This window comes from Molothrus ater, chromosome 3, assembly GCF_012460135.2.
Source record: "Molothrus ater isolate BHLD 08-10-18 breed brown headed cowbird chromosome 3, BPBGC_Mater_1.1, whole genome shotgun sequence".
In the NCBI taxonomy this organism is placed as follows: domain Eukaryota; kingdom Metazoa; phylum Chordata; class Aves; order Passeriformes; family Icteridae; genus Molothrus; species Molothrus ater.
The window spans coordinates 101715969-101727109 of NC_050480.2; the positions used below are offsets into that span (position 1 = coordinate 101715969).

The window sequence follows — 11141 nt, forward strand, 5'->3', positions numbered from 1 at the left end:
AGCCTGCCACTAATAGCTGTGCTAAGCTTCTCAGTTTGAAGTCAGTTATTTTCAAGTCTTGCAGCAGTTCTTTAGCAGGGGAGATTTCTTTCCTGTGATGAAACAAGAAAAAGAGCTGATGTTAATAAGAAGAGAGATGCTATACATTGCCACACTGAATGTGTGTCTGGTTTACTGCAGTAGGCTCGTGGCTGTGAATTATGTCATTAGTGCCTCACCATAGATTTGTAACAGGACTTGAGAGGGAGAGAAGAGCTTGAAGAGTTGCTTTTTTCCTTCAATTTAATGAAATAGATTCAGTCCTTATATAATTTTAAAACACGACAAAGAGCTTCTATTTTTGTCACCTGATAAAATTTGGTCAAGGCTGTGTGAAGCCCAAACTATTGGTGATAGAGGTGTCACATCTATGTACCTTGATAGTAGAAATGCTGAGATTTAATAATTTTTAAAAATAGATCCTAATGTTAATTTCTTGAAATTGTCCCTTCAGCAAGTTTCAGCATCTCTGTCAGAGCTTCAAAGGGAAATGTTTCCTCTGACCTCAAAATAAATGTCAGTGTTTTGTTTTAAGACCCTCAGTCATGAAATCTGTTGGGTTATCCATCCTATTCCCATATTTTAGGTATGCTGAAAAGCATCTAAATGTATGAATGTGTTGCTTAAATTATTCAAAAAAATATGTATACCCAATTCCCATCAAAGCCAAGTTCACTTTTTTTTTTTAATCTTTGTACTCACCTCTCTGACTAAGAAGCTACATTTTTGAGTAAAGCAGAGAACCCAAAAGATTTCTCTCTTTTTATTCTTCCGGCAGCTGATGGAAACTCAGAGCAGGCGTATCTGAACCAGGCAGTGGTGGCAGCCATGGAGTCATGAGCCTTGTCTCTCCTTAAAGGACTTGCTCTGCCTCACAAAATCTGCAGGAACTATACCATGCTTCTAAACACATTTCTGGCAAATAATAAGGTGGACTTTCATTGCTATTTTGATGTTTTTTACTTATTTGCTTAGGGGTTTTCTACTTATTTCATAGGGGTTTGAGTTTTGTGCCGTATAATGCCAAAACACTGAACTGCTGAATGGACTAACATTTTGTTTGCAGATGTTTTTTTACTGATATGAAAAAATTTAAATAGAAAATGTACCTCCCTAAGGATCAATAGTCAAATACAACTTTGGTAAACTGATATTAGAAAAATGTGTAAAGTTTTAGTATTCACAACCTTGAAAGGAGGTTAAGAGTTGGAGATGAGGTAGCTAAATCCATAGAAAATATTTGCAGGCTAGAAAAAAATTCTTAAAGTGAGAGATGTAAAGGTTTTCATGTGTTGACTTTTTTTTTTTTTTTCTGTAAATGGCTTTAAACTTATCATTGTCATCGTAGATGGAAGATAAAGGGTATTGAGGATTTTAAAATCTAGTAAAGAAAGCCATAACAAGATGTTGTGGTTTGTGTTTGGTTTGTTCCGTTCCCCCCTCTCCTAGCTTGGCAAGTTGGTCTGGCTCAAACCCCCAGTTATGTCAATCACGGTTTTCCCCTCCTCATTTTCCCTCATTATCCCTTATTTGTCCTTGTACCCCCTCCCCAGGCCTTCTGCCAATCACCGGCACCCCGCCCCAAGTTCCAGAATCTTCCAGCTAGGGTGTCGAGTGATTGGCTGGTAGGCCTGGGCTCCTCCCCTGACCTATCCCCATTGATCCACACCACCCATCAGTCTTCAATGTATGCAAATTTTCGTTCTGTGATTGGTTTCTTGTGTACCCACCCCTTCCCTGTAAAACCCGGTCCCCGGAGGGGCCCGGGGCTCCTCCTCCGCTCGCCACCTTTGGGTGGCCACCCTGCACTTCCCCTACCCTGGATTAAACCAAGTTAATTCACCCAGCAGAGGAGGGCCGTCTCTTTTCTTCACTCCTGCGGCGTGGTTGCTTCAATATCGGTGACTGTTTCCTCTCACCCCACCCACGGTCGGCACATGCTTCTGGCTTCGTGCCAGGGGAGTGCCGGTGTAGCTGAAGGTGGCTGGATTCTCTAAATCCCTTCAGCCGGGCCCCCCTTAAAAACAGCCACAGCTTCAGTTGCTGGCGCCCAACGTGGGGCCCCTCTGCATCGATTGCCTGCTCCTGGTCGGCCGGATTCGGGACCAGTAGAGCCTGGACTTACAATCTTCGCAAGGACCCTACGGATTTTGGACTCCGTCCTTTGGACGCAGCAGCACCCCGAGGTGAGCAGGCCCTCTGAGGCAGCGCTCCCCGGGGACCGGACGGGACCTCGAGCACCCCGAGCCGTCCGGCCGCAGGACCCGCTTCGCCGCGCTTTCCTTTGATAGCCCACCGGACACGTGAGTGTTTCGCCGCTCTCCCTGTCGTCCTCCCCAGTCCCCAGGGTGTTCTGCCGCCCTCCCTTGATTTTACAGGCAGGGGCCGGTGGGTGGTCACCTTTTAGTTTTCGTTTTCCCTTTTGCGTGGCAGATTGGGCTCGAAGTTCTTAGTAGTGGACATTTGACTTCGTGGGAAGTCTCTACTAGCTATGGGTGCTAAGCTGTCCACTGCCCAAAAGAGACTTATTATCCAAGTTGAGGGAATCCTTGTTGGGGGGGGAATTGTTTATGAAAAACCTGTTGTTGAAAAATTAATAAAATGGGTCTCTTCTGAGTTCCCGGAGGTTTCGCCTGACCTGATCAAAAATCCGGCCTTTTGGCGGAGGGTTAAAACTCGACTCTCGGAGTTGTTCAGGCCAGGCGACGCTTCCCTCATACAATTGGCCAGGCTTGTTGCCCAAATTAGAAAAATATTAAAAGAAGAAGGGAGCTCAGAACAGGCCACAGTTCGAGTTAAACGTTGCCCCAGTTCGGTTTCGCACCCCAGTTCGGTTTCCTCACCCTCTGTCCCGAATACCCCTTCCCGTACGCCCAAACTTAAAACCGGGATTCTGAAGGGGGCACCCCCCCAGACCAGCCAGGCGCAGGGAGTTCCATCATCCCCTGGCCCTCTCCAGAATACCCGGTCCCCCCGCCCCGAGAGTTCTGGCCAAACTCTCGGGGGCTCCTCGACTTGTCCTGCCTCCCCTGCTCCTGTCCCCAAACCCCAGAGTTATGTACCCCAGTTCGTTGAATCCCCAGTTTGCCCCGGGTCGCCTCTGGTTTCACAAGATGGCCGCGGCGTGGCCCAAAATGGAGGCGACCGCATGGTCGAGATGGCGGGAAAACCCCCATCCTCATCCCAGAATCCTTTTCTTCCAAGTTCCAACCCCTTCCTGCCTCTCGGCCACTCCCCTTTCCCCGCCCCTTCCCTCCCGACCTCCCCCCAGCTCCACCCTCTATCTGACCCCTCCCATCTCGTTTCCCCCCCTCCCTTTCCCATGATAGCTCCTCCCATCGTTCCTCCCACAATCCCGCCCCTTTCCCCGCCCACCGCTTGCCACTGTGCCCCGCCTCCTGCTCCCGCCTCCGGGGACGGCCCCTCGTCATCGGGCCGCCCAGTCTCCCGCCACGCCCCCTCCTCCCCTTCTTCCGGTTCCCACGCCCCTCCCTCCGGTTCCCACGGTTCGGGGCCCGGGGTGGGGGGGGCCAAAGGCCGGGAACCGGAGCCGGCCACTGTACCATCGGCGGCTCCGGTTGTTTACCAGCCAGAAGCGGGTGGGGGAGTGCGTCGCCAATGGGTCCCATTAAGTCATTCACAAATTAAGGAGCTGGTCAAAGCCCAAAAGGAGTACGGCCGGGAGAGTGAATACTTCCGGGGAGTTTTGGAAGCAACACTCTCCGAAGCAGAGATCACCCCCTTCGATGTCCGGCGGCTTTTCACTTGCCTGCTGAATCCATCCGAGCGGGTAATGTGGGAAGCCGCCTGGAGGAGGGGGGTGACTGAAGCCCTCCCGAGCCTGTGGAGTCGACCCCAATCGGGAGTTGATTTCACAGGTCGCCCTTTGGCCATCGACCAGCTCCTGGGGACCGGGGACTGGGAAGATGGGCACTCCCAGGCGAGTACCCTTCCCCGGGAGGCTCTTAAAGCGTCGGCAGCTGCCGCAGAAAAAGCCTTTTTGTTGCTGCCGGGGGGCGCGCCCCCAACTGCCTTTTCTAGAATCTTTCAGGGTCCAGACGAGGCCTTCCTTGACTTCGTGGAGAAGTTGAGGAAGGCCATTGAACATCAGGTGTCGGACGAAGGAGCTAGAAGCACCATCTTGCGGGAGGTGGCGTCCTCAAATGCCAACCAGGCATGCAGGGATGCCATCCTCAGCCTGCCCCTCCACCCGGCACCGCAGATGGCTGATATGTTGGAAGTGTGCGCGCGTAAGGTCCCGCTACTGACCACCAGGGACAGCGAAAAGAGGAGGATTCAACCTCCCCGGGTCGCCGCGGCAGAAGAGCCCTCCACCGAGCAGGGTGTTGCAGCAGCTGTTTCGTCGAAGTCCTCCGCACCCTGCCATTTGTGTGGGAGGACTGGACATTGGATGCCGGACTGCCCCCTACGGGCAGAATTTTACAAATTTAAAAGGGAGCAGGGACAGTTGGGGGCTAACCCCCCAAAAAACTAAAATCGGAGCGCAGTGCCCCCCTGCGCGCTGACAAAAATCAGGCGGGCCATTTATCATCATCGCGTAGGGGGAAGGGAGATCAGGGACCGCCGCCAACTAAATGTGACCAATACTTACCGGACTTGACTTCTGTTTTACCAATTCAAACAAGACCTGTGCTAACGACCGCTTCTGCTTTTGCACCCTATAGGTTGCGGCTCTCGGAGGCTCTCCACCTAAGGACCTCCGACTTTCAACTCGTTGCTGTCGACCCGGAGTGCCCAGGTAACTGGGGACGGATTCGCTGCAAGTATGTTGTGGTCGGTGATACTAAGCACACACCACCGACGGTGAACATTATCCCGGGCCTCTTACCATCGGACCCGGGGGTGTTCGCCGTCGGCCTGCACTGTGTCCAGCCCCCCATCTTTTTGCCTAAAGGGCAGATTGTAGCTCAGGCAATCCCAGTGCCTGAAATAACCTGGGATTTATATCAAACATCAGAAAACACCACGCTGACCATCGCATGGGCCCAGGTTTTGGGGCACGAAAGACCTTGCCTCGATTGTTATATTACAAAAGGGGGGGAAGGCAAACAGCTAAAAGGCCTTTTGGACACTGGGGCGGATGTCACGGTCATTCCTTCTCGGGAGTGGCCGTCGCATTGGGAGTTGCAAACCGCGCCTGGACACGTCCGTGGTGTTGGGGGTTTACAATTGGCCAGACAATCTAAGAGCATCGTGCAAATTACGGGGCCTGATGGGCAATTGGCTTCTATACGCCCATTCGTTTTAGATTATACGGAGCCCCTGTGGGGGAGAGACCTCCTAGCCCAGTGGGGAGCCCGAATTGACCTTCCAGCGGCTCCCCAGGTTTTTCGGGCGGCGGTCACTGATGAGCGCCCTACCTGGAAGCTCAATTGGAAATCAGATAAGCCAGTCCAGGTAGTGCAGTGGCCGCTTAATAAACAGAAATTGGCGGCGCTCAAGGAGCTCGTTGAGGAGCAACTACTTAAGGGCAATATCGTGGAGACCACGTCACCGTGGAATTCTCCCGTGTTTGTCATCAAAAAGCCCAATAAGGACAAGTGGCGGCTTCTCCACGACCTCCGCCAAATCAACAACATTATAGAAGATATGGGGCCTCTCCAACCAGGGATGCCCTCCCCAACGATGCTCCCACAAAATTGGGAATTGGCTGTGATTGATATAAAGGATTGCTTTTTTCAAATTCCCCTCCACCCGGACGATGCCCCGCGTTTTGCGTTCACGGTTCCTTCCATCAACCGTGAGTCCCCAAGCAAGCGCTACCATTGGCGGGTCCTTCCACAAGGCCTAAAGTGCAGCCCAGTGATCTGCCAATGGTACGTCGCTTCCTTGCTGTCCCCAATACGTGCAGTGGTAAATGATGCCATCATTTACCATTACATGGATGACATCCTGGTGTGTGCCCCGACCGCTGACATACTTGGCCACGCCCTTGACCTGACAGTCAATGCGCTGGTTGCTGCAGGGTTCGAGCTCCAACAGGAAAAAATTCAAAGGGTGCCACCTTGGAAGTATCTGGGCCTGGAAATTACTAAGAGGACCATTGTTCCTCAGAAATTGGCTATTGTAACAACTATCAAAACCTTGGCGGATGTTCACCAGCTGTGTGGATCTTTGAATTGGGTAAGACCTTGGCTGGGCATACCAACAGAAGACCTGGCCCCCCTTTTCAATTTATTGAAAGGGGGAGAGGAGCTAAGTTCTCCCAGGACCCTTACCCCAGAGGCGAGGATTGCACTAGAGAAAATCCAGAGACTCATTTCGGCTAGGCAGGCCCACCGCTGTCATCCGGGCCTGCCATTTAAATTCATTATTTGCGGCAAACTGCCACACCTCCACGGGGTGATTTTTCAGTGGGACAACGCCACCAAAGGCAGGGACCAGGGCTCGAGTGACCCCCTCTTAATCATTGAGTGGGTGTTCCTCAGCCACCATCGGTCCAAGAGAATGACACAGCCCGCTGAACTGGTGGCAGAGTTGATCCGGAAAGCTAGGCTGAGGATCAGAGAGCTGGCAGGCGTTGATCTTGCGTGCATATACATTCCTCTTTCAATTGGTCTCCCACCGAGAGCAACCCTTTTATGTCATGCACGTGAGATCACACACCGATTTGCCGGGGTTCATAGCGGAGGGCAACCGGCGTGCCGATGCCCTTGCCGCCCCTGTTCAAGTGGCCCCGCTCCCTGATCTCTTCAGTCAAGCCAAGATCAGCCACCAGTTGTTCCATCAGAATGCGCCTGGCCTGGTTCGGCAGTTCCATCTGACGCGCGAACAGGCCAAGGCCATTGTGGCTACATGTCCTCACTGCCAGTCCCACCAGCTCCCTTCTGTCCCTCTCGGAGCTAACCCCCGTGGTTTGTCCAGCTGCGAGGTGTGGCAGATGGACGTAACCCATTATCCATCATTCGGCCGCTTTAAGTTTGTACATGTCTCTGTGGACACTTTCTCTGGTGCTGTCTTTGCCTCTGCCCACACAGGTGAGAGGGCTGCAGATTGCAGGAAGCATATGCTTCAGGCATTCGCGGTCCTGGGCATCCCTAAGGTAATCAAAACAGATAACGGCCCAGCTTACAAATCCAAGGAACTGCGGAGCTTCCTACAGCAATGGGGAATAGAACACAAGACCGGCATCCCCTATTCCCCGACAGGCCAAGCCGTGGTGGAGAGGACCCACCAGAGCCTTAAAAGGGTTTTGGAGCAACAGCATTCGGCAGTGAAGGTGGAGTCCCCTCACATCCGTCTCGCACGGGCGTTGTATACTATCAACTTTCTAAATTGCTCCTTTGAAAATCTCAACCCGCCCATAGTGCGACACTTCGGGAAGCACGAGGAGCTGCGACCTAGGGCCAGGCCCCCGGTCCTCATTAAGGATCCGGAGACCTGGAAAACGGAAGGGCCATTTGATCTCGTGACCTGGGGTAGGGGTTACGCTTGCGTGTCCACTCCCTCAGGTCCGAGATGGATTCCATCAAAGTGGGTCAAGCCCTACCGCCCTAAGCGGGGTGCAAAACCGGAACCGGTCCCACAGGTAGCAGAGGCGTGCTGGCGGCGGAAACGGAGGAACTGGTGGGTGAGCCACCATTGACCACGGTCCTGACCCCCCCCCCCTCAAGCCAGACCTTCTTAATTTATATTTCTGTTTCTTTTTAGTTGATCTCCCGCCTACATGGACCCGATGACCATCATTACCCTCCTGACAGTCCTCCTTATCGAGACTCTACCACCACCTGCGAACCCCTGGATAGTTCCCCAGCCAAAGGCGAACGTGTGGAGGACCCTCGCTCAAGCCATGGGGCAGGAGCACATCTGCCTGGACCTTGGCTCTGCTGAAGACCCGATGTCGTCCTGCCTAGTGGGGATCCCTCTCCCTCCTTTTGAGTTTCCTTACCCCTTTAATGTTACTTACAATCCGCCCCTCATGGTAGACGCCCAGAACGCCTGGAGGGACGGGCTCAGGAAATTGACCCCCCTGCAGTCCGACCCCCCAGAGCTCCATCTAGTCGGCTCCGCTAGAGCATCGGCTTGTATCTGGTTTCAGTATTCCCCCCTTTTCGGTTCCTCGAGGTACTCCTTCATCGGGCCGCCTAGCCCGGAGTACCAAGCAGCGCAATGGTGCAATTTCACCATCCGGTTGCCCTTTGCATCTACCTCAGACACCAAACCGCTGGCGCTGCCCCGAGGAACATTTTTCATTTGCGGAGACCGGGCATGGGCTGGCATCCCCCCTCGTCTGGCCGGAGGCGTCTGTACATTTGGCAAGCTGACGCTGCTTAACCCCAATGTCACTCAAATTAGGGATTGGAAATATAAGAGATCGCAGTCTAAATTGGCAATATCCAAAAGAGATCTTCGTGATTTCGACCCGGACTGCGACTCCAAAATTGAACATTGGGCCAAACCAAAATCGGTCGCGCTCACTCTCTTTTTGCCGTGGGTGTCGATCGCGAAGTCTCTGGGTGAATTGGGCCGCCTGGAGTGTTGGGTGGCAAAGCAAGCAAATTTTACCTCGGCTGCCTTGACTGACCTCCTCGCAGACGAGGAAACAACTAGGAAGGCGACCTTGCAAAATCGGGCGGCCATCGACTTCCTCCTGCTACTCCACCACCACAGCTGTGAGGAATTCGAGGGCCTGTGCTGTTTAAATCTGTCATCCAAGGCAGAAGATGCGAGGGTCTCCATACGCAAGATGAAAGAGCTCGTCCACGAGGTTAAGAGTGAGACATCGGACTGGCTGGGGAACCTGTTCAAGGGCTGGGGACTGTCAGGATGGGCCGGGTCCATAGTTCGGTCTGTCTTATATTTTGTTTTAGTTATATTCGCAATTGTCATCGCCTGCTCCCTAATGTGGGGATTGGTTAAGAGACTTCTGCTGAATGCCTCAGCGGCCAACATAAACCATCTGGAGCTTTCAGATGTCGAGGAGGACCCTGCCTCGACTTCAGACTCTGAAAGCGTGAGCGGTGGAAGCCTGGACTTTAAAACAGCACAAGAGACAACTGCCGCCTGATTATAAGGGACTGTTTGTTTTCTCCCTTCCTTTTCTTTTTAAAACAAAAAAGGGGGAGATGTTGTGGTTTGTGTTTGGTTTGTTCCGTTCCCCCCTCTCCTAGCTTGGCAAGTTGGTCTGGCTCAAACCCCCAGTTATGTCAATCACGGTTTTCCCCTCCTCATTTTCCCTCATTATCCCTTATTTGTCCTTGTACCCCCTCCCCAGGCCTTCTGCCAATCACCGGCACCCCGCCCCAAGTTCCAGAATCTTCCAGCTAGGGTGTCGAGTGATTGGCTGGTAGGCCTGGGCTCCTCCCCTGACCTATCCCCATTGATCCACACCACCCATCAGTCTTCAATGTATGCAAATTTTCGTTCTGTGATTGGTTTCTTGTGTACCCACCCCTTCCCTGTAAAACCCGGTCCCCGGAGGGGCCCGGGGCTCCTCCTCCGCTCGCCACCTTTGGGTGGCCACCCTGCACTTCCCCTACCCTGGATTAAACCAAGTTAATTCACCCAGCAGAGGAGGGCCGTCTCTTTTCTTCACTCCTGCGGCGTGGTTGCTTCAATATCGGTGACTGTTTCCTCTCACCCCACCCACGGTCGGCACATGCTTCTGGCTTCGTGCCAGGGGAGTGCCGGTGTAGCTGAAGGTGGCTGGATTCTCTAAATCCCTTCAGCCGGGCCCCCCTTAAAAACAGCCACAGCTTCAACAAGATTTAGGGCTGCAAGAAGAAGCCAGATTTCAGATTAGCAATAGAGCACTTTTTTAAAACAAATGAGCCTGATTAATGGAAAAGCCCAGCAAAGAAATGAATTCTCTGTCTCTCAACATCTTCAAATCAAGACAGGATGCTTTTCTGAAAGCTCTGCTTTCCCTAAATACAAGGCCAGTTTTAGTTAAACAAGGACTGTTGGCTTTAGTACTCAGTGAAATTTTATGTCCTATAAGTAAGGCTAGGTAATCCGGTGTTCCCTCTGGCCTACTTTTTATTAACCTCTTATTAATTTAAATATGTGTTCAACAAGAAGAAAATAAAAAGACTGAGGTCTTCATATAGAAATCATTCAATATTTTCTTTATTGTGAGTATCATCTTGAACTAGATGAACACATTTTTCTTGGGTCTTTTTGAAAATACGCATGTGCACTTTATTTCAGTAGATGGAACAGAATAAAACTCAGTTTTTATTTCTTCAAACCAAAACCAAAATCAGAAAATCCTGCAACTCTTTGCTGACATATAGTGTCTTTTATCTAAAATTCATGGACAATTACTGTCTGCAACAATAAAGGCAAAAAAATACAAGCAAGGTTGGGGGGGATTTCTATATTTTGTGAAATGCTAGGTGCTTGCTCTCCTTATTATTGCACTAGTCTTCCAGTGCAGATGTGCATTCAATATCAGATTATATTTTGAGCTACAGCTGATTTTCCTGTACTTGTTTGAAGGTAAACTAGCAGAGGGAAATTACAAATCAATAGGAAAATTGCAATGAAGGCAATAGTACAGAAACATTGTCTTAAACTGACAAAGTCAGAGTACGACCTGGCCCCTGTTGGTCAGGGATGGTGGTCACAGTCCAATTAAGCAGTGGTTGCGGGGGGTGTTGAAGTGGTGGTTCTGGCCTTGTGGAAAGTTGTGGTCCCAAGAAAAACTGGGTTCCCCTCCGGTTGTCCAGTGGTGGTGGTTGTCCAAGTCCCCAAACCCTCAGGTTACATAGCTCCAAAGTCCAGGTAAGAATGTTCAGTCCCCCAGGACAGGGAGTTTCACAATGAAATGATGCAATCCTTTGAGTCATAGGATATTCTGGGGAGTCCTTGATGGCCCATTGACAGAAATCACCCCCCTTATTCTGGGTGTAGTTGCCAGGTGAAGACCAGAAGAACACTACACTGAGCTCACAGCTGTTACACGTGACCCACCATTAACAGCTCATCAGGAATAATATAGATGGGTGTGTAATACATGGTTTGGCTACACTCATACTGGTAGTCTTTCTCCGGTAACCACAACACTTGACACGTCATTACATTTGCAGAATCATGCAGAGGATTCAAAAAGATGAAGACAAGGTATGATGGCTCGGTTT

At 51.3% G+C, this 11141-nt stretch overlaps 1 protein-coding gene across 2 annotated transcripts; it reads left to right on the plus strand.

The window, feature by feature from the left end:
• The first annotated feature begins 3572 nt into the window (after positions 1-3572).
• LOC118685565 (uncharacterized) lies at positions 3573-9567 on the plus strand. Of its 2 annotated transcripts, XM_054514408.1 has the most exons (3): positions 3573-3829; positions 4725-4798; positions 7711-9567. In XM_054514408.1, exon 3 carries the CDS (start codon positions 7727-7729, stop codon positions 9065-9067), a length of 1341 nt encoding a protein of 446 aa, XP_054370383.1. In that variant the 5' UTR covers positions 3573-3829; positions 4725-4798; positions 7711-7726; the 3' UTR covers positions 9068-9567. The 2 variants fall into 2 exon arrangements, with proteins under 2 accessions (XP_054370383.1, XP_036237047.1); XM_036381154.2 differs by lacking the exons at positions 3573-3829; positions 4725-4798 and adding an exon at positions 7538-7626.
• The last annotated feature ends 1574 nt before the right edge of the window (positions 9568-11141 follow it).

Excerpts from the sequence above, each read along its gene's own strand:
- LOC118685565 (XM_054514408.1), top strand. The coding sequence starts at position 7,727 with ATGGACCCGATGACCATCATTACCCTCCTGACAGTCCTCCTTATCGAG.